Below are 21757 nucleotides of genomic sequence, written 5' to 3'. Positions count from 1 at the left end.
CTGCAGGGACATTAGTGGAGGAGACTACACTTGGGTTACAGTACAGCCGCTGATGGCGTCGGCCCTATCCCATGTACTACATGTGATGGATGATGTGGGGCATGATGGGGCAGGGACACCAGTCTGGGAAAGCCATATGACAGATGCCATAACATCACTGTCATCACGTGACCCAACTCCACACAAAGTATCGGATTAACCCTTAATTCCCCGCCATTTGTCACAATCACTATAGCCGTCCAACATTATAATAAAAGAATATAAAGAAGACGCAGACACAATAAGTGGGGTTTATTAATTTTATTGTTATCTATTATATTATTTAGTTTAAATTAATGTGATCATCCAGCGCCATTTATAGGATTTACTGCATAAAGAGTATGTGACCCAGAGGAAGGCGAAACAACCCCATGTGTGGGGAAAAATTCCTTCCTGACCCCATGTCCTGGCGATCGGCTAATCCCTGGGTCACTGCAGTGTCAGCGCTGGATGGGCCCTGTCACCCCTGTACATGGGGTGTTATATACTTATCTAATACTTATATTTCTACCTTATATTTATCTCTAGGCTATATAAAGCTTATGTATAACTAAGGGGCACTTACACTGGGCGATTAGCTATACTTATGTTTTTTTTTTAATTATTTTAAACATACCTATCCTTTCTTACCTATATTTATCTATACTCACATCCAAACTTATCTATACTTATCTTTTTTTTTTTTTTTTTTTAATTTTAAATATACGGGGCCTATCATTTCTTACCTATATTTATCTATACGTATCCTTACTTATCTATACTTTTTTTTTTTTTAATTTTAAATATACGGGGCCTATCTTTTCTTACCTATATTTATCTATACTTATCCTTACTTATCTATACTTATCTTTTTTTTTTTTTTAAATTTTAAATATACAGGGCCTATCCTTTCTTACCTATATTTATCTACACTTATCCAAACTTATCTATACTTATCTTTTTTTATTTTTATTTTAAAGATACGGTACCTATCATTTCTTAGCTATATTTATCTATACTTATCCTTATCTTTTTTTTATTTATTTTTTTAATTTTAAATATACGGTACCTATAATTTCTTAGCTATATTTATCTATACTTATCCTTATCTTTTTTTTTTTTTTTTTTTTATTTTAAATATACGGTGCCTATCATTTCTTAGCTATATTTATTTATACTTATCCTTACTTATCCTTTTTTATTTATTTATTTACTTATTTTTTATTTTAAATATACGGCACCTATCATTTCTTAGCTATATTTATCTATACTTATCCTTACTTAACTTTTTTTTTTTTTTTTTTAATTTTAAATATACGGTACCTATAATTTCTTAGCTATATTTATCTATACTTATCCTTATCTTTTTTTTTCTTTTAAATATACGGGTGCCTATCATTTCTTAGCTATATTTATCTATACTTATCCTTACTTATCTTTTTTTTTTTTTTTTAATTTTAAATATACGGTACCTATAATTTCTTAGCTATATTTATCTATACTTATCCTTTTCTTTTTATTATTTTAAATATACGGTGCCTATCCTTTCTTACCTATATTTATCTAACTTATGCATTCTTAGAAATACTTACCTAGAATTATTCTTTTGACCTATACTTATCCTTATTTTTTTTTTTTTTATTGAAGATTAAATATACCTATCCTTTCTTACCTATAACTACCTATCACTTATAGTTATGTATTTTAGGTCCCTGATGTTGTTGGACATCCGATGCTCCGGTCTTCTCGGCATGGTCTTCTGGAAGCTCAGGTACGCAGCTTGCTCTGATGTTATTGAGCTGGTGTCTTGTTGAGGCTTTTAGTTGAAAAATGGAAACGCTCTGAACTTCTTAAAAGCACGGAACCTGGGATTAGGCTTAGTTGGCTATAGAAAAAAATGCAGAAAAAAGTCATGGTGAACTTAGTGACTAATCAAACAGTTTTGACTTTAAGAATTGAAAATAATAGTTCAATATTAAAAGGAACCTGTCGGTTCAATCTGTACTTATCACTTCAGCTCTGAACACTTTCACCTGTTTACAGACTCTTTCCGAATTGAAAAAAAAACAGGAAGACCAAAAGGAGGAGTCACCGAGCCGCAGGTTACTTATTGCAGGAAAAAAATGTCAGGACAAAGAGGTCTCTATAAAGTAAAAACACCTTTATTATCTAGTACGGTAAGTGGTGTCACAGAAGGCGCTCACAAACAACATGAATAAGGAAAATATTATATAAAAAGTAATAATCAAACATCATGGAAACACAGCAGCAGTTGGCATATAGGAAAGATACCTCTTTGTCCTGATATTATTTCCTGCAATAAGTGACCTGCTTCTCGGTGCCTCCTCCTTTTGGTCTTCCTTGTTTTCCGAGTGGTTTTTCCATTCTTTGTCCACACCAGTATACACTGGTATTTTTTTACTCTAATATATTTAGTTCTTCCTGGTGTCTCTCGTTCTCTTGTACCTATAGGTCTTTCTGAATTGGCCTAGCTCCATCAGTTCTGTGATTTGACAAAAATGTGTTCCTATTTTTTGTTTTATTTTTCATCTGGTCTAAATTAGCAGTGGAGACTATAAAAAGGAGAAATGTTATTTAAAAATGTAAATTAATCTTCTTTAGAATCACTTCCAGGTCTGCAGGAAAAATATAAAAATCTTATGAACTGCTCCTTATGGAGGGCTCATGTAATCTTTTTTTTACCAAGGGCGGTTTTCTCTAACTCCAGGTACAGACAGCTATGCAATGCTTTGTCTGATTAAAGGGAATCTGTCACCCCCAAAAATCGTATATGAGCTAAGGCCACCAGCATCAGGGGCAGCATTCTGTAATGCTGTAGATAAGCCCCCGATGTAGCCTGAAAGGTAAGAAAAACAGGTTATATTATACTCACCCAGGGGCGGTCCCGGTTAATTTCGGGTCTGATGGGTGCGGCGCCTCCTATCTTCATACGATGACGTCCTCTTCTTGTCTTCCTGCCGCGGCTTCGGCGCAGGTGTACTTTGTGTGCCCTGTTGAGGGCAAAGTACTGCAGTGCGCAGGCGCCGGGAAAGGTCAGAGAGGCCCAGCAGTACTTCGCTCTGCCCTCAACAGGAGCCGCGGCAGGAAGACAAGAAGAGGACGTCATTGAATGAAGATAGGAGGCCCTGGACCCGGACCGCGACACCTATCGGACCCAAAATGAAAAGGGACCGCCCCTGGGTGAGTATAATATAACCTGTTTTTCTTACCTTTCAGGATACATCGGGGACTTATCTACAGCATTACAGAATGCTTTAGATAAGCCCCTGATGACGGTGCCTTAGCTCATATACGATTTTTGGGGTAACAGATTCCCTTTAAATGGCTTGTACCTAACAGAACTTATAACTAGTTAATTATTTGCATGTAACCCTCAAAATGGCCTGAAAGAAGAACAATCCTATAGACTAGACATACACTGCTAAGAGATTACATTGTCCAATAACGCGAGCCAAATTATTTTCCAACCCTGACACTAAACATAATGTATCACAGAACCAAAAGCGTAGACGATTGTGGGAGAGAATCTTATTCAGATCCATGGGAGAATTCTCCCATTACTTACTACAGGGATGTATGGTGGGGCCATCCTAAGGGCTTCCACAGAGACCCAATCAATTCGCTGGAAGAAGAGGTGTTCTCGGATCTCACCATGGACTCCTAGTCGCTGGACAGGATCTTCCTGCAGGAGCTGAAAAGGAGAAATGTATTTAGGATTTAGTAAGTGAACCCTGTGATCTGACCAGTAAAGATTATACACAGTGATCACTTCTTTCTGATTGTTGCTCTCCATGACGTGTTGTCTGCTGTGATGGTATATGATAGTGATATTTAGTGATGAGGGGTGCAAGCAATGGATTTCTACTTCTCTTATCCATAATTGGACATTGTAAATGTGGTTTACGAGGTTGAGGATGGGGAGAAGATGTCTGTGTAAGGCTGTGTTCAGTACAATTACAGCCTCCGGGTCAGGGACTACTAACATTGTATGACCCCAATACTAGACCCTTATACCGGGAACATACTGACCTGTTCAATGATGTCCTTGGCGCCGGAGGAGGACTCATCAAAGACTGCGGGATCGTAGGTAGAAAAACTGGTCAGCATCTGGTTTATGATGACTCCAAGCGAGAACCAGTCTACTCCGGCGTTATACTGCTGCATGTCCAGGATCTGCCATAGAGCAGCATTATTAGTAGCGCCACCTCCTGTCACCGCACGTATATGTCACTCATATTGTTATGTGATCCTACAGTAATGGCAGATAGTCTTACTACTCAGTCAGAGGCACAAAGGATCTTCCATAATTATGCTCCATAAATGAAAATAATAAAATATATTAACAATCAGAGTGAATGTAATATATATGGGTGTGACGGCGCACACAACGCTCGGCTCAGTGTGTTACCGGCTCACACTGTAACCCCTTCATACCAAGAGATTGTCAGCTTTTTTTGTTTTAGCATTTTCCTTCTTTCAAGAGCCATAACTTTTTTATTTTTCCGTCCACATAACTATACGAGGGCTTGTTTTTTGAAGGACGAGTTGTACTTGACATCATTCGTTTTATCATGTGATGCACTTAATTTTTTTTATTTACCATGTTCATTATGTGATAAAACTGACAATATGATTATCCAGGTCAGTGAAATTACTCATACCAAAAATGTATATATTTTTTTATTTAAGTGGTCAAAAAGAAAATCTTAGATTTGTAAAAAAAAACCTTTACTTGTGTTGCCATTTTCTGAGATCATGATCATGTCATGGGCCCATTGATGGGAGTATGGAAAAACGCACCCCCCCGCCTGCGCATGTTAAATGCCATTGTCTGAGATTGACTGCAGGATTTAACAGGTTAACGGACGTAGACAGAGCAGTGTCACACCTGCAGCTGATAAAGGCACATGATGGCTCATTAAATCACCCATCATCTGCCGGAAAAGATGAAGGCTCTGCGGGTGAGCCCGCATGAAAGCAGAGACACAACATAAATCCGGCATGTCCGCCATATGCCATGAAGGGGTTAAGGAGCTGTCTGTGGCATTATGGCTGATAGTATTGAGGTGGCGGCTGGCCTTGTCTAATATACACAGAGCAGCTTAGTCCGATGTACTGGATACATCTGATGTGTGTTATGTAATAAATGTAATAAATGCACATAAAATAACACATTTTCCTGTATCATCATTACACATTTTATTAACCCTTTAGGACATCTATGGTCCGGATAACTCAGCATTACACCTGGTCGGCCATAGTTCACTGTCCATGTAGACATGTAGGCTGGGAAGAGTAGGAGGCTCTGGTCCTCCCATTTGGTGATTGTGGGGTACATAGCAGTGAAGCCCCCAGAGGTCACACATTTCTCACCTTTTCTGGGGAGGGGTGATATTTATAATGAAAATCATTTATAGGGGGTTTCTAATACTTTATATTGATGAGAAGAACAGATCATCAATATAAGAATGGTGGGAGCCAACACCCGGCAGTCCCACTGATTAGCCGTTATCACCTCCGCCGGTGGTTGGATATAACCAATAAACAGACGTCACAGCTCCCCTCACTGGTTAGTGGCCATTGCTGGTACTACAGATTAGTCCCTACTGAAATGAACACGGTCTGATCTGCAGTCCTCAGTACTGACCACTAAACAGTACAGAGGTGCGATGTTCTGCTCTGGTTGCCTCTGTAAGAACAGCTAATCAGTGGGATCGGACCCCCAATGATTTTATATTGATGAACGCGCATAAATAAAGCTAATCAATGTGAAATTACCTGAAAAACCTTTTATATACCAAAAATAAAAACATTCTATTCTCACCTCAGGAGCCATGTAACCTATTGTCCCAGCGAAACCGGTGGCTGTTTGGTCTCCGTGCATGTTCTCTAGTGCTAGACCGTAATCCGTGATCTTAATATGGCCCGTCTCAGCCACCAGGATGTTCTCGGGCTTTAGGTCTCTGTAAGAAAAAGAAAAATAACCTGAGTATAAAGTAAGTGTTCTTCTTATATCTGTGGTCACATGATGACAGATGGGAATAAACCTCTTTTCTCTTCCTGCTGTACTTTGCTCATCTGAGATGACTCCATTACTATGTCCCCTACCTGCGCACTGTAGGGATCACTGTATGACATGTGACGGCCGCTCATCTGCAGCTTCCTGTCTGTGACACCAGACAGGACGACTAGACCCCAGGTACAGCGCATCATTCTGTCACTGGGTGACAAAACATCAGATTGCACTCGGACCAATGTTATTCTATGGGGCCGTGTACATGTCTGATTGTTTCCGATCGCAACATACCTGAGTTGGATCAGATTATCGGATCATGCTTCAATAGGCAAGTCAGTGAGTCCATGGAAAACATCACACTACACTCAGATGACATCTGAGTGCAGTCTGATTGCAGAAGATGGAGACTTTTTTTTCCCATCTTCTCCTCATCCAAAAAAATGAGATCACACCGTGATCACTCTGATCAAATTCTGTTCAGAGTTTAATCAACGTGCGATTAGGATAATCATCCGGATTCTCTTAGATGAGAGAATGTACGCTGGTGTGACCCGGCCTAACACTGACTAGATTACCTGTGGATGACGCCTCTCGAATGGAGGAACTGGATCCCACACACCAGTTCGGCGGTATAGAATCTGACAAAGAGAAAATGAATAAGTATCAGATCCCATAGAGAGGAAACCTGGGAATCATATCAGTCATTAGAAGCATTATTCTATATTATTCCTCTTAACTTAGAGGGTTTTATAAAGGGGTTGTCCGGTCTCAGAAGAAAAGTCAGCAGTCACTGTATATGACCGCCGAATCGTGACGGTGTAAGAAGTGCACACTATCAGTACTGCAGTCTCGAGAAGGTAGGAATGAATGAATGAATGAGTATGAAAATTACATATTCGCGATTATGTTCTGACTGTACCCTGCACGTCTCTCCATTCTTTACTACTGAGAGAAGCCGGGTGAGACTAGTCAGCGCGTGACCACAAAAGTGCAAATTGTACACAGGATCGCCCCCACCTGATTGGGGAACACAGGGAAGTCGTGACCGTGTGCGCATTGCCCCCTGTCACAATCTGGCAGTCTGCAGTCATGTATAGTGACTGATGACTTTTCTTCTGAGATCGGACACAACTCCTTTAACACATTACCTGGCACTGGCGATGTCTAGTGGCCCATTCCTTTCTAGAAGTTGGTGAAAGTCCCCGCACCTCATGTACTCCATGCCAAATAAAACATTCATCTGTAACATGGAACATGTGCATTTATTATACACTAAAGACAAATACAGATTTTACTACTTAAAGGGGTTTTCTATCCAAGAAAGTTAAATTAAAGCATATTGCTGCGATATGTAGTCACTCATTGAATGAAAAAGGTGTTTTAACTGCTGGGACCCCTAAAATTCTAAACAATTACGGTATGTAGAATATATTACTAAATTTAGAATTTAATGTTCCAGCCAATGTTTGGTAATCATTATTTTTATTTTAATTGTAGACATAGGCCCGGGTGCATAATTAGCATTTTTTCTGCCTTGAACTGTTTTTGCAACTTTTTGGCCCCCAAAATCTCACATTTTGAAAATTGACCCAAAATTTGGCCCAAAAATTGTAATACTTAAAAAATTCTCCAAAGGGAATTGGAATGAAGATTATGTCCTATTTGCGACTTTTTAAAATAATCACAAATGATGAATAGGGTAAAAATATCTGGAATCACTAAACTCTGAGCACAAAGTGGAAAAAACAAAACAAAAAGTTTACAGTATACAGTAATATCACAACAATATCACACTTTACTCTTTTTCCCCATTCACACAAAACACATTACAATTCCATAATCCATATAGAGACTTAAGCTAAAATAGCATGGCAGCTAATGATCCATAATGCACATGTAGATCATTGATCCACGTACAGTTGGAGTTATCCACTGGCTGTAAATGCATGAACACCTTCACATGAACACACTTACTGAGTATGTCCATGTACAGGTAGTCCTGCACCTACACCTAAAGTGTATATATGCACACATATGGAATTACTACACAGTAACATGATAATGAATATAGCATCATTATTTATATACAATATATATTGGATTCAGGGTAAAGGACTGGACTTTTCTTATGTCCTTAACCCCCTTCTCCGGCTGAGTAAGTGGTGCTCAGCCTGACTTCCGTGCAGTTGGGTGTCCAGTCTTTTGGTTCTCCTGCAGATAATACCAGTCCAATATATATATATAAAATAATGACTAGGAGGAAAATGACAGGAACAAGTGGCGTTGGGTTTTATTACAGTCTCCTCCTCATGGCTGAAATCTGAGAGGAGATGTTTCAGCTCAGCACCAAATATAAGAGGGGTGTTCTGGGGTCTCTCAAGGGCATCTGGGCAAAGGTTAAGACTTCTTCTCTGGAATGATAGGTGCTCTTCTACATAGATATCTAAAATGGGACAAAAGGAACTATACGCTCTGGGAGATCTCCCAGTGCAGTTAATAACCATCCTTATTTGATGCTTCCCTGTCCCATCAAACTCACTTATTCTTTATACTTTTACTTCTTTATACTGTTAACCTTACTTGAGCTGCCCAGTAATTAGCTAATGCCTCAACTCTCCTGAACCCCACTAAATGAATGCAATTTTCTTATAGTACGATCCTAGTCAATTGCCTCTGTTTCCTATACAGACACCCCTACCAGTTTTCCACAATTCAAAAGAGTAACATACAACCCTCGCAGCTACTTAACACCCTAGGAAAACTAAACTAGGGTACACTGACATTAGTTGTATCCTGCATCCTGACATTAGTTGTATCCTGCATCATGTATTAAACAAAACCATGTTATCCGTCCAAACTTCAAGGTCTAAGCACAGTATAACAGGACACTCCATCGTGTACGTCCATTATCTGTCCATGCTTCTTTGCCTGTCTTAGTTCACGTAACAACAACCTTTATCCCAACCAAACTTCCTTCTACAGAGGGCAAACAAAAATAGGCTCAAAACAGACAAAAAGGTAACAAGGAATGAAGAACATAATCTTTCTGTTTTGTATAGGGCTGCTATACTGTAGAAGTTTTCTGTACATCCCAGTTTCCAAAAAGTGGAATAAAAGTAGCAAAACATAAAAATCATATAAATCTGGTTTTACCATAAATCATAAACATCCCAAGAATAAAGGTAACATAATATGTAAGAGCCATAAAACCTCAAAAATACTAGCAAGCTGGCTATTGTTTTCAATCCAACCTCAAAAAAATGGATAACTGTTAGAGTCATTTTGTTCTGCACATTAATACCTCCTACATCACATCTGTAAAGTTTGTCCCTGGCAGAGGTGTTGTCCATTCAGCAGTGAGGCTTGTAGTGCAGGGACAATTGATAAAGGGGTTTTTCACTCTTATAATGTGCCCATCCTTAGAATAGGTCGTTAAAGGAAACCTGTCACCCCCCAGGGCCTATTAAGGTAAAAGAGCCACCTTCAGCAGCACTACGGCTGCATTCTGTGAAGGTGACTCTATGGCAAGTCTCACACGTCCACGCGAGACTCAAGCGCCTCGCAGCCGTCCATCATCCCACCGGGCGCCGCCTCCTCTCTGTCTTGTGCCGTCATCTGCCCTCTGCAATTATTTCTTGGGCATGTGCCGTGCGCGCTGCCCTGGAACTTACATCAAGCTCCTGCGCACAGCGCCAGATTCCCAGCCCCGCAGTGTGAATGCATCATAACACACTGCGGGGCAGGATCTGGGGCCTCGGCTGTGCGCAGGCGTGATCTACTTACCTCACTTGATGTAAGTTCCAGGGCAGCGTGCACGGCACATGCCCGAGAAATAATAGCAGAACGCAGGCGCGGGTGATGGCGCAAGACAGAGAGGAGGCGGCGCCCGGTGGGATGATGGACGGCTGCGAGGCGCTTGAGTCAGGGAGAAATCATACCTCCCTGACTCATTAGAGGTATGGCTCAAAATTGATTATTTCAGCATTCCTAGGGATGCTAAACAAAAGAGCCACCTTCACAGAATGCAGCCTTAGTGCTGCTGAAGGTGGCTATTTTACCTTAATAGGCTCTGGGGGGGTGACAGGTTCCCTTTAATATCAGATTTGTGGGGTCCGATCAGCTGTTACCGTCTCTTCTAAAAGCCGGATGTGAGCAGTGTACGGAGCACACAAGGTTTAGTGGTGGTCACTCCTGGGTCCTGCAGGACAGCTCCCATTCAGATGAACAGGTCACCAACATCAGAGAAGTGGCCAAATCTTATAGCGCTAAGTAGTCACAATGATACCTTGGTCTGAAATGCGAAGGATGAGTGGACGAGGAAGGGGCTTCCAGATGCCAGCTGCAGAACTCGCCTCTCCACCATCACATCCAGCCTATCCCCTCCGGCCAGCAGGGCTATTTTGCCGATGATCTTCACTGCAAATTCTTTGCGGGTTAAAGTATCTTCCGCCATCAGGACCTTTCCAAAGCTTCCAACTCCGATCACATGGTGGAATAATAATCTATCCATGATGGAATGAGAGATTATGATGGAGCTGGATGGCCGAACACCGCTGCCTCCTATCAGGGGGGGATGAATGGGAAATGTCAGAATAAATCTAACATTTATAGGACATTATTCACACTGAGGAAATCTTCTGTTCTAAGTAAAGCTTGTTCTTCATTTCATAAATTGTGTTAAAGCGAAGCTGTCACCAGGTTTGGCCAATATGAGATACGACACCACCATTCAGGGCTGATATACAGCATTCTATAATGCGATATATCTGCCTCTACCTGACCTGTGAGACAAGAAAAAGACCTTTTATTAGTCCCACCTGTGGGGCGGTCCGGTCCAAGGGGTGTCGATGTTCTTGGTCCGGCACCTCCCATCTTTCTACGATCCTTGTCCTCCTTCTTGCTTTGTGTGGATGACGTGTCCCTGCATCATCCACACAGTCTCCTCGGCATCGCGCTCCTGTGCAGTCATACTTCTCTGCCATATTGAGCGCAGAATAAAGTATTTCAGTGCGCAGGTGCCGGGAAAAGACAAAGAGCCTTGACATACGCGCACTGCAGTACTTCGCTCTCTCTTCAAAAGGGCTGAGAAGTATGACTGCACAGGAGCGCGATGCCGAGGAAACTGTGCGGATGATGCACGGACGTGTCATCCACACAAAGCAAGGAGGACGGCGATCATAAGAAGATGGGAGGCGTCGGATTAAGAACATTGTCACCCTTTGGACCGGACCGCCCTGCAGGTGAGTATAATAAAAGGTCTTTTTTTCTCTTACATGTCGCGTTGAGGGCAGATATACCGCACTATAGAATACTGTATATCATCCCTAAAAGGTGGTGGCCGTATCTCACACAGGCCAAACTTGGTGACAGGATCCCTTTAATGGATTTTATTAATAAGCAACTTAGTATTCATGTAATTAATCTTATACGGTTCTGTCTATTAAAGGGAACTTGTCACCCCCAAAATCGAAGATGAGCTAAGCCCACCAGCATCAGGGGCTTATCTACAGCATTCTGGATTTTACCTGGACATTCGATTTACAGTGAATTTATTCTCAGCTAATTCGATTTCCTTTACTAAGCTCTCAGGTACTGGGGTATGGAAAGACTCCCCAAGCATAATATGCAGTAAAAAATACCCAGAAAATGAATACTCCCCTCACATCTCCACTTTTCTGCTCTTTGTCATCCACAAGGTCCTTGGCGCTGCTCCTTACCGCCAGCATGCACTGATGGAACCCGGTCATCTTCAAACTAGGCCGGGACTTCTGTCCGTGACTAGGCCTGTGAATTCCCTGCTCATCCAAAGAGATGTCCTGGGGCCTACTTGCAGCTAGAAGTCCCTTGCTAGAGTCATGAAGCAAGTCATGATGTTACGACATGTGCCACAGCCTTACAACGAGTACTGTAGACCAGGACTTCCAGACTCAGGGACACCCAGGGTCTACTCCCAGCCTAGCGTGAAGATGCCTGAGGTCTCAGGGCACAGTGATGGTAAGTAGAGGTGTTGAGGACCGTAAGGGGGACAACGAGCAGCAGAGACATTAGTTTTTTAATCTTCGGCCGACTCTGTACAGTCCAACAAAAATTGTGGAAACTACCGTATTTTTCGGACTATAAGACGCACTTTTTCCCCCACAAAAAGGGAAAATGGGGGGGTGCGTCTAATAGTCGCAATGCAGGCTTACCGTGGTGGCAGAGGTGCGGTGGCAGAGGTGCGGCGGCAGAGGTGTGGCGGCAGAGGTGCGGGGATCAGGAGGCGCAGTGAGCGGGGTCCCTTTCCCCAGTGAGGTGATGCAGCAGCCCGGTAATGCAGCAGAGCCGGGTGAATCCTGTTGTTATCGGTGGTGGCGGCCATCTTCCTGAGGCCGCACGTGCGCAGATGGAGCGCTCTGCTCCCTGGGGCTTCAGGAAAATGGCCGCGGGATGCCGCGCGTGCGCAGATGGGGATCGCAGCGGCCATTTTCCTGAAGCCGAGAAGCGAACACCAGGCCGTGGCGTCGTCCACCTAAGCAGGAAGGGACCCTGCTCAGGTGCACGCCGTACTGCATCACCCCCTCTGCCGACACCATGCCTCCTGTGACCCTGCTCTGCCACCGCCAGCCCTCAGGTAAGATACTGTAAACTCGGACAATAAGACGGACCCCCATCTTATAAAAAATCTTTTTTTCTGCAATTTTCACCCCAAATTTGGGGTGCGCCTTATGGTCCGGTGCGTCTTATAGTCCGAAAAATACGGTATTTTACTGAATTCCTTAGGAGCAAACTACAAAAAATATGGAAAAGAATAGTGATGTTTGTAAAATTGAACTTCACTTGAATACATTTTCCTGACTCTACTTATCACCTATCTTACTCTGGGACTCTCATGATCACTAGAAAAGGACCCCTGCAGTCGTCCATTGAGGAAGGTTTTTGTATATGATAGTGGTGAAACATGCATATTGCTATTTTCAACTCAAAATTTATGGGACTGATGGAAACAGCAAAGTGCTACAGTATTGTGCTGGCAGCTCTAGATGGGAGATCTGAAAAGGTGTTTAAAGGGATCCTGTCAGCAGGATTGTGCACAGTAACCTGCACACAGTGTCAGGTCGGCGCCGTTATACTGATTAGGCCGAGGTCAGTCTTGCGAGTGCAATGTGAGAAACTTGCGTGAGTTTCTCGCCTCAATACCCAGCACTGCCTCTGGCACTTGGGACTGGAGTGTGCGGCTGCATGGATTTCTATACAGCTGAACACTCCGGTCCCAAGTGCCGGCAGCAGTGCCAGGAATTGAGGTGAGGTTCTCGCATTGCACTTGCAAGTGTGACCCCGGCCTTACAATGATACCTTGGGTGATGTGGTTGTTCTTTAATCGTTATTTTCAGTTTTGTGTTAATGAGATTCTCATGCCCTAAGGTGGGTTTGGTGTATATGGTGTCTGATAATATATTCATAATGCAGACTGCTGACAGGTCACTGATCCCTCACTGACCTGCCCACTAGTTTGCATATTGAATATCTGTATATACATAAAAAAAGTGCTTCTGCAGGAAGGTGCCGGCCGTGCCACCTGCACTGCAGCATAATCGCATGTTTACTGTGACACGAATACATTTTATTCATGTTATTCAGCTTGGAGAAAAAAAAATCAATTTGAAAATGGCGCTCGCCGCACCTGCGCAGTAGCAGCTACCGGTGTATATAGAGATCCGATAGCTGCTATTGTGCAGGCCCCAGCGGCGCCATCTAGCTGGAGAAGAAAGAAAAGATTTCCTCCTCCAAGATAGCCACGCCTGCGCCTGCGCAATAGCAGCTATGGAATCCATACATACTGATAGCTGCTACTGCGCAGGCATGGCGGGCGCCATTTTCAAATTGACTTGCATCTGGAGGGGCATCTAAACGGGCATCTGGACGAATGCTACAACTGTCACTCCAGAGCAGAGGTGCGGTAAAGCACTTACTGCAGAATGCCAGGGGCATGTCAGTCACAGAATTCCCAAAACTCGGGAGCAACGTAAATCAGATTGAAGCTACGTTTTCTCAGTGATGATGCAGCTAAAAATATAAATTTGCAGACAAACCTGCTGACAGTCTCCTTTTTAGAAAATCGCTCCAGTATTTTTTTCCATATATAAAGATCACTCGCCTTCAATATTCTAGCTGTTTAACCAGTTTGCGACCAGGCTGCTTCCCCCCATTCCTGACCATACACTTTTTCGGGTTTTCTCATACATGAGCTTATAAGTGCTCTAAAAAGAATGTTCTCACTTGGATATCCAAAGTTTTGCCTTTTTTGCCTTACATGGGGCTTATTTTTTATGGCATTTTTAGATTCCTTTTTCTTGTTCATATGGGGTGAATGTGTTTTTACTTTTTACTGGGAACAATGGTCCATGGGAGACTAGAAGCTGCGATCCTCCGATCACCTGTGCTACACATGGCAGGGCGTTTCTGTAGCTAAAATACTCACAGCAGTTTGGGTGATGACAATGACAGTGGTCTCCGCAGACTCCGGGTTGTCATGCCAACTCATTAGCAGCCCGCGGTCATGTGACGTGGGTGTCGATGGGCAGGGGTTGTGATGCGCTTCCGGCACGATCATGTTACATTCCGCTGTCAGAGATTGACAGCGGCATTAAACATGTTAACAGCCGCGGGTGGATATCGATTCCAACCGCAGCTGTTAGGGTCACATGTCAGCTGATAAAATCAGGGGGAGGTGACCTTGGACGTACCAACACGTCCACGGTCATAAAGGGGTTAACATTCTTATTATTGCTAATTTACCCTGTAGCTTAGGCTGGTATATTCTCCCCAGTTACAGGAGAATTCCAGCCTCCGGCCTGGATGGCAGAGCTGACCTGACCTCCTACAGCCAAGCAGCTCCTGGTCCCTCCCTACATCTAGCGTCACATGTTCTCTGGATCTGGAGAAGAAGCACAGTCCATGTTTCCTAATCTCTTCTTACTCTGTATACAGAAGCGCTGGTTTAGCACAGTGTATTCAACCATGGAGATGGTGAGCATGGTAATAAGCCCGGTTTTACCTCCTGTCTGGGAAGTCTGGCTGACAGTCTGCTCCCCACCCCACAGCTTCACCATCTTGTGCAAGCTGCTTACACTCCATTGATGTTTTAGACCGTCAGTGCAGAGTAATGAGTGGACTGCCCAGAAATGTATAATGTAAGGGTCGTCCAGAAGTGCTTTATTTCATCCCACATCAGTTACATTGACACATCCCCCCTTCATTATAGGGAGTTGGGTCATGTGATCTCCGGTCTGACAACTATTCCAGTACATGCACTAATGTGTTGACAGTGCAGCGCCCCAGGGTCCTGGTCGTTGCAGTAATATTATTCTCCTCTAGGGGGGAGTGATGTTACGTTTGGAGGCGATAAATGAGATCTCACTACCAGGTAACACCAACACACAACACATTTCACACTCCAGTCCACCAGGGGGAGCTATGCTCCTATTTATTAGGGCACTCTTCACAATTAGGTAAAACTGGTGGTCTGGATAGGAAGTTAGACAGAAGCTGGCTGAGCTCCGCTCAGGCAGTTGCTATCTGAGCTCCGCTCAGGTAGTTGGTCCCTGACAGGGGTGGGATCCTGTCAGAGGCCTAGACAGAAGGACACGGAGCTGCGCCTGCCCCACGTGCGGCAGCTTCCAGAAAGAGACACGAACAGAGAACTGTATTGTAGAGAGTGAGGAGAAGTCATAGCAAAAGGAGAGGAAACCAGAAGGAGTTCTGCCCGACACAGGCTGCCTCCTTCTGAGGCGCAGGATCCCGGAAGCCAGAACACCGAGAGAGCAACAGTTCTCTATGTCTTGCTCCAGAGACCGGCAGGACAGCTAATTCCACGTTACCTGCCCGCCCTATACCCAGGAGGCAAGGTGGCACCCACAAGAGGCTGGGGCATGATAGAGTCCCTGTAAAAAGCCTCACGCCACCGGTCATATGGGTTTGTCCTATCCATCTGGGGGACAGAGAGAGACACAACATCTAGAACATCTACAACAGTTGTGAGGACCTTATGAGAGGCTCAGCAATAAGGTACTACAACACCCAGGCGCTAGAGGAAGGCTACTGATTTCCACCTGGATAAGGGGACTCTGGATTTTCCTCCAAACCGGCTGGACTCTGCCTGCCCTGTGATCTGGTGCTCTGGACTGTGGATGCTGAAGCCTTCAGTAAAGGTAAAGAGACTGCAACCTTGTGTCCTCGTTCTTCACTGCGTCTCACGCCATCCACCATCTACACACTGGGAAGCCCTGGGGACACACTTCACCTGTGGGAAGGTATACCATCTAGCTGCCATAACATCACCCCAGCGGACCCCTAAGCAGCGATGGTCAAACTGACCAAATACCACAGGTGGCGTCACGAACATATCCCTTTAAAGACCTTTCCCCTTTTACAATGGACCTCCCGAGGGCCACGGACCGGGTCAGCCACCGTGAGAACCGAAGGACCCGCTGCCGAGTACCCCTAGCCCTTGGGGGCGCTCCAACAGGAAGTCAGTCTCTGACGTCATGTGACCTGTAAGATGACGTCTGGTGACCTGTAAGATGACCTCTCCAGCTATGAATCCCTCCTGACAGCTCAGACTCTTCCCCGGACCCCCAGCTTCACCCTCCGTGTCACTCTGTATGTCTCCCATGCAGCTATAGAGATGGTTAAAGACTTGTCTAAAAGAAGTCATGTCAGGTAAAACACTGTGGCAAAACGCGCATTTTTGCTGCATTGTTTACTTGTGAGTTTGGGGCAGATTTTTCCCCACTCAGAATGAGTGAAATCTGCAGGAAAAACGCTGAAAGAATTGACATGCTACGGATTTATATCTGCACCAAATCTGCAAGTCACAGATAAGCAAGGTGAGCATGAGACTTCAGGATTCTCATTCACTTTTCTGGCATCAAGAAACACTTTACGTTTTACGACAAATCTGCACTGAATAAACGCAGCAAAAACACAACGTGTGCACACAGCCGTACAGCAGGACTATCTACTCTGCCCAAAACAACCAATCAGTGAACAGCGGTCATTTTACCAAAGCATTTTGAGAAATGAAAGCTGAACTCTGGTTGGTTGCTATGGGCAACAAAGACAATTTAATAAACGGTTTTGATAAATGAGGATGAGACCCTGCATTATACATTAGGGGACAGCAGCTCCATGTCACTGATCTACCACTGCTGTCAGGAGATGGAGCAAGGACAACTGAGGAGAACCCAGCAATATGGGGAATATACTCTGCATTACAGGAGCCGTATAAGCAGGGGCGTACATAGAAATCATGGGGCACTGGAGCAGAAGTTCCAATTGTTCCCTCCTTAAAAAAAAATTAAAAAAATTGCTGGGATCACAGAAAAGCGTATCTCCCAACTTTCCAGCCTTTACAAAGTACTTTTCCACCTGCTGAAGTCTTTGACCCAGACAGCCTCCCCATGTCCAGCAAAGAGCCCCACACAGCCTCCCTATATACTGCATGAGCCCCCACAAAGCCTCCCTATGTACAGCATGAGCCCCACACAGCCTCCCCATATACTGTATGAGCCCCACACAGCCTCCCTATATACTGCATGAGCCCCACATAGCCTCACTATATACAGCATGAGCCCCACACAGCCTCCCTATATACTGCATGAGCCCCACACAGCCTCCCTATATACTGCAAGAGCCCAATACTGCCCCCCTCTATACTGCATGAGCCCCACACAGCCTTCCTATAGACTGCAAAAGCCCAACACAGCCTCCCTATATACTGCATGGGCCCCACACAGCCTCCCTATATACTGCATGGGCCCCACACAGCCTCCCTATATACAGCATGAGCTCCAGCACAGCCTCCCTATATACTGCATGAGCCCCACACAGCCTTGCTAGATACAGTATGATCCCCACACAACCTCCCTATATACAGAATGAGCCCCACACAACCTCCCTATATATTCTATGAGCCCCACAGAGCCTCCCTATATACTGTATGAGCCCCACACAGCCTCTCTATATACTGCATGAGCCCCACACAGCCTCCCTATATACTGCATGAGCCCCACACAGCCTCCCCATGTCCAGCAAGAGCCCCAAACAGCCTCCCTATATACTGCATGAGCCCCACACAGCCTCCCCATAAACTTCAGGAGACCCACACAGCCTCCCTATATACAGCATGAGCCCCACACTGCCTCCCTATAAACTGCATGAGCCCCACACAGCCTCCCTATATACTGCATGAGACCCACACAGCCTCCCTATATACTGCATGAGCCCCACACAGCCTCGCTATATACTGCATGAGCCCCTCACAGCCTCCCTATATACTGCATGAACCCCACACAACCTCCCTATATATTCCATGAGCCCCACACAGCCTCCCCATATATTCTATGAGCCCCACACAGCCTCCCTGTATACAGCATCAGCCCCACACAGCCTCCCATATACAGCATGAGCCCCACACAGCCTCCCCATATACAGCATGAGCCCCACACAGCCTCCCTATATACAGCATGAGCCCCACACAGCCTCTTCATACACTGCTTGAGCCTCACATAGCCTCCCCATATACTGCATGAGCCTCACACAGCCTCCCCATATACAGCATAAGCCCCAAACAGCCTCTCTATATACTGCATGAGCCCCACACAGCCTCCCCATATACAGCATAAGCCCCAAACAGCCTCCCTATATACTACATGAGCCCCACACAGCCTCCCTATATACTGCATGAGCCCCAAACAGCCTCTCTATATACTGCATGAGCCCCACACAGCCTCCCCATATACAGCATGATTCCCACACAGCCTCCCATATCCAGCATGGTCCCAATACAGCCTTGCTATATACTGTATGAGCCCCCCACAGCCTCCCTATATGTTGCATGAGCCCCACACAGTCTTCCTTTATACAGTATGAGCCCTACACAGCCTCCCTATATACAGCATGAGTCCCACACAGCCTCCCTATATACTGCATGAGCCCCATGTAGCCTTCTCATAAACTGTATGAGCCCCACACTGTCTCTCTATATACTGCATTGGTGTACCACCAATGGCGGCGGGCCACGCCACTGCAGAGTGCATTGTATTGTATGGAGGACAATTGGAGATTCATTATACTGTATAGATGACCATGGGGCATGCATTATTATATGCATTATAATGTATGGAAGACCATGGGGGGCATTATATTCTATGGAGGACCATTGTGGCTTATTATATTGTATGGAGGACCATGAGGGCTGCATTGGATTGTGGGTAGGACCATGGGCTGTGCATTATATTCTATGAAGGATAACAGGGATTGCAATATACTGTATGGAGGCCATGAGGAGTGCATTATCTTACATTGAGGAGTATGGGGGTGCATTCTATTATATTGTATGGAGGACAAGAGGGGCTAAATTCTATTGTAAGGAGGAGCATAGGCGGTGCATTATATTCTATGGAGGACCATGGGGAGAGCAATATATTGTATTGTATGTCCATGCTGGACATAAGAAGGCTATGGGACTCTCATTGAGTATATGGGGAGGCTATGTGAGGCTCATGCAGTATATAGGAGGCTGTTTGGGGCTCATGCTGTATATGGTGAGGCTGTGGAGGCTCATGCAGTATATAGGGAGGCTGTGTGGGGCTCATGCTGGACATAGCAAGAATGTGTGGGGCTCATGCTGTATATGGTGAAGCTGTGGAGGCTCATGCAGTATATAGGGAGGCTGTGTGGGGCTCATGCTGGACATAGGAAGAATGTGTGGGGCTCATGCTGTATATGGGGAGGCTGTGTGAGGCTCATGCGGTGTATAGGGCCCAGTGAGCTGACACCGGGCTTCCCTGGCTCATGGGCCACATTGTAGTGGCGTGGCCCACCGCCATTGGTGGTACACCACTGCATATAAGAGCAGAACTCAATATGGCAGATACTGCAGACATTTGACACAAGGCATACACAAGGATTTCTAAATATACCTCGTATGGTGCTGATAAACAACCGCAATGCTCATACAAATATCACTAGGATTATTATTATTTATTATTATAGCGTCATTTCCTCCATAGCGCTTTACATGTGAGAAGGAGAATACATGGTAATAACAGGTGCAATAATCCTGACCAATACGAGTCAGCGACTGGTACAGGAGGAGCGAGGACCCTGATCCCCGGATTAAATGTGGAGATATAAAACATGTATAATAACTTTCTCTGTAATTGATAGTTCTTTTTCTCTACTTACCTGAGCCTCCTGGGTACTTCTGCAGGTCTTTTTTTTCCAGAATGTTGGTCTTAATAATTGGTGTATTTCCTTCCTCTGCACAGTCCAGGCTGATTCTTCTTTTCTTTGGTCCTTTCCTCTGGACAATGACGTCTTCATCCACTCGGTCCATCTCTGGGGTGGGAGACACCTTCTGTCCTGCGTCTGGATTCTTCCTCTTTTTGCCCTTCCTTTTGGGCTCTTTGATTGAAGACTTCTCATCAGCCGATGAGCCGAAGTTTCTTCTGTTCTTTAGCCCCTCACATTGGGCAATGACGTCCTCATCCACTCGCTCCATTTCTGGGGTGGGAGACGTCTTCCGTCCTGAGTCTGCTTTTTTAATCTTGCGTCCCATCCTTTTTGGTTTTTTGATTGAAGACTTGTCATCAGCCGATGAATCCACGTGTCTTCTTTTCCTCTCTCTCTTCCTCCCTACAAACTCTTCTTTCTCCATATTAGCGCTTTGCTTATAATCCACAGACAGATTCTTCACCTTCACCATCAACTCCAACTGTCACTTTCCTCAACTGTCATCTGAGCGCACGGGCACCTGGATGGCACTGGTCATGTGATCAGTAACTGACCAATAGGATTCCAGGGTATATGCTATGTGCACGGGCACCTGGATGGCACTGGTCATGTGATCAGTAACTGACCAATAGGATTCCAGGGTAGATGCTATAGGAATGTATCAATTTGATATACGGGTTGTAATAAAATTAAATCTGTTTCTGTTTTACTGTTTTTAGTTAGTTGATCTAATCTTTATTTTTGCAATTTTCCATCACTTGAGTTTTATCTCACAGATAATGTTAGGATTGTTGGGCCCATTTTAACAATGTTCTGTATTATTGGTCCACACAACCATCAATAAACTGTATACCTGACCATTGTACTTATTGAGAATCAGCTGAGAGCTCGACATTATTTGCATCGAGTGGATGTGAACAAAGCAAGCAATATTAGTTTCTCATCTACTGCTGTACTCAGTATAAGCAGTGGCCGAAATGACAAAGCTATGGATAATAATGTTTGTTTTGATTCCTGCCTATGCAGAGCACAGAAGTCTGTGACAAACTGATTTCGACTTCAGTGCCATGTATAAGCAGTGACTATGGTGACAGAAGATGAGCAGCTAATTATTGGAGACAGCTCTAATCATGTGCAGTGCATATAACCAGTGTTTCTTCATTAGCTATTTACTTTCGGTTGTCTTTGTTTCTGGCTATGTAGAGTAGACCATTCCAGATGAGTTTGCCATAGGCTGCTGTACTTTTCTTAGGCAGCATCTTCTATGATAAAGCTCACTTCATTATACTGAGATTTGTAATTTTGGTCTTTGCTTATGTAGAGAGCAGCAGCCACTGGCAAAATCATCCCACCTTGTGCATTCTGTATAAGTAGAGTTAGGTGGGCATTCGCTTTCCGCTCAATACTGTCTTCATTTATTAGTTAGAG

The 21757-nt window shown here is 44.3% G+C and overlaps 2 protein-coding genes across 5 annotated transcripts in view; one reads left to right on the top strand and one right to left on the bottom strand.

The window, feature by feature from the left end:
• LOC143788926 (fatty acid hydroxylase domain-containing protein 2-like) overlaps window positions 1-21757 on the top strand; it is a 325226-nt gene that overhangs the window by 27690 nt on the left and 275779 nt on the right. The gene's annotated exons all lie outside the window — the stretch shown is intronic.
• On the bottom strand, window positions 1337-20802 carry LOC143788636 (protein kinase C delta type-like). The gene is made up of 8 exons (XM_077278439.1): window positions 20282-20802; window positions 10341-10615; window positions 7204-7295; window positions 6631-6693; window positions 5864-6002; window positions 4069-4212; window positions 3605-3730; window positions 1337-1903 (listed from the first exon to the last, which is right to left on the bottom strand). Exons 1-8 carry the CDS (start codon window positions 20799-20801, stop codon window positions 1838-1840), a joined length of 1425 nt encoding a protein of 474 aa, XP_077134554.1. The 5' UTR covers window position 20802; the 3' UTR covers window positions 1337-1837.

This window comes from Ranitomeya variabilis, chromosome 8, assembly GCF_051348905.1.
Source record: "Ranitomeya variabilis isolate aRanVar5 chromosome 8, aRanVar5.hap1, whole genome shotgun sequence".
Taxonomy (NCBI): Eukaryota; Metazoa; Chordata; class Amphibia; order Anura; family Dendrobatidae; genus Ranitomeya; species Ranitomeya variabilis.
Note: the sequence above shows the minus strand (reverse complement) of the source record. Positions and strands in the feature narration are given on the sequence as shown.

Bases quoted from the DNA above. Each gene is read 5' to 3' on its own strand.
- LOC143788636 (XM_077278439.1), bottom strand. From the start codon at position 20,801: ATGGTGAAGGTGAAGAATCTGTCTGTGGATTATAAGCAAAGCGCTAAT. The intron at 10,616-20,281 runs GTAAGTAGAGAA...CCCCCCTGATAG, and splicing joins GAAGTACCCAGGAGGCTCAG to GAGGCAGCGGTGTTCGGCCA. The intron at 6,694-7,203 runs GTAATGTGTTAA...TCTCTTTGTCAG, and splicing joins CTAGACATCGCCAGTGCCAG to ATTCTATACCGCCGAACTGG.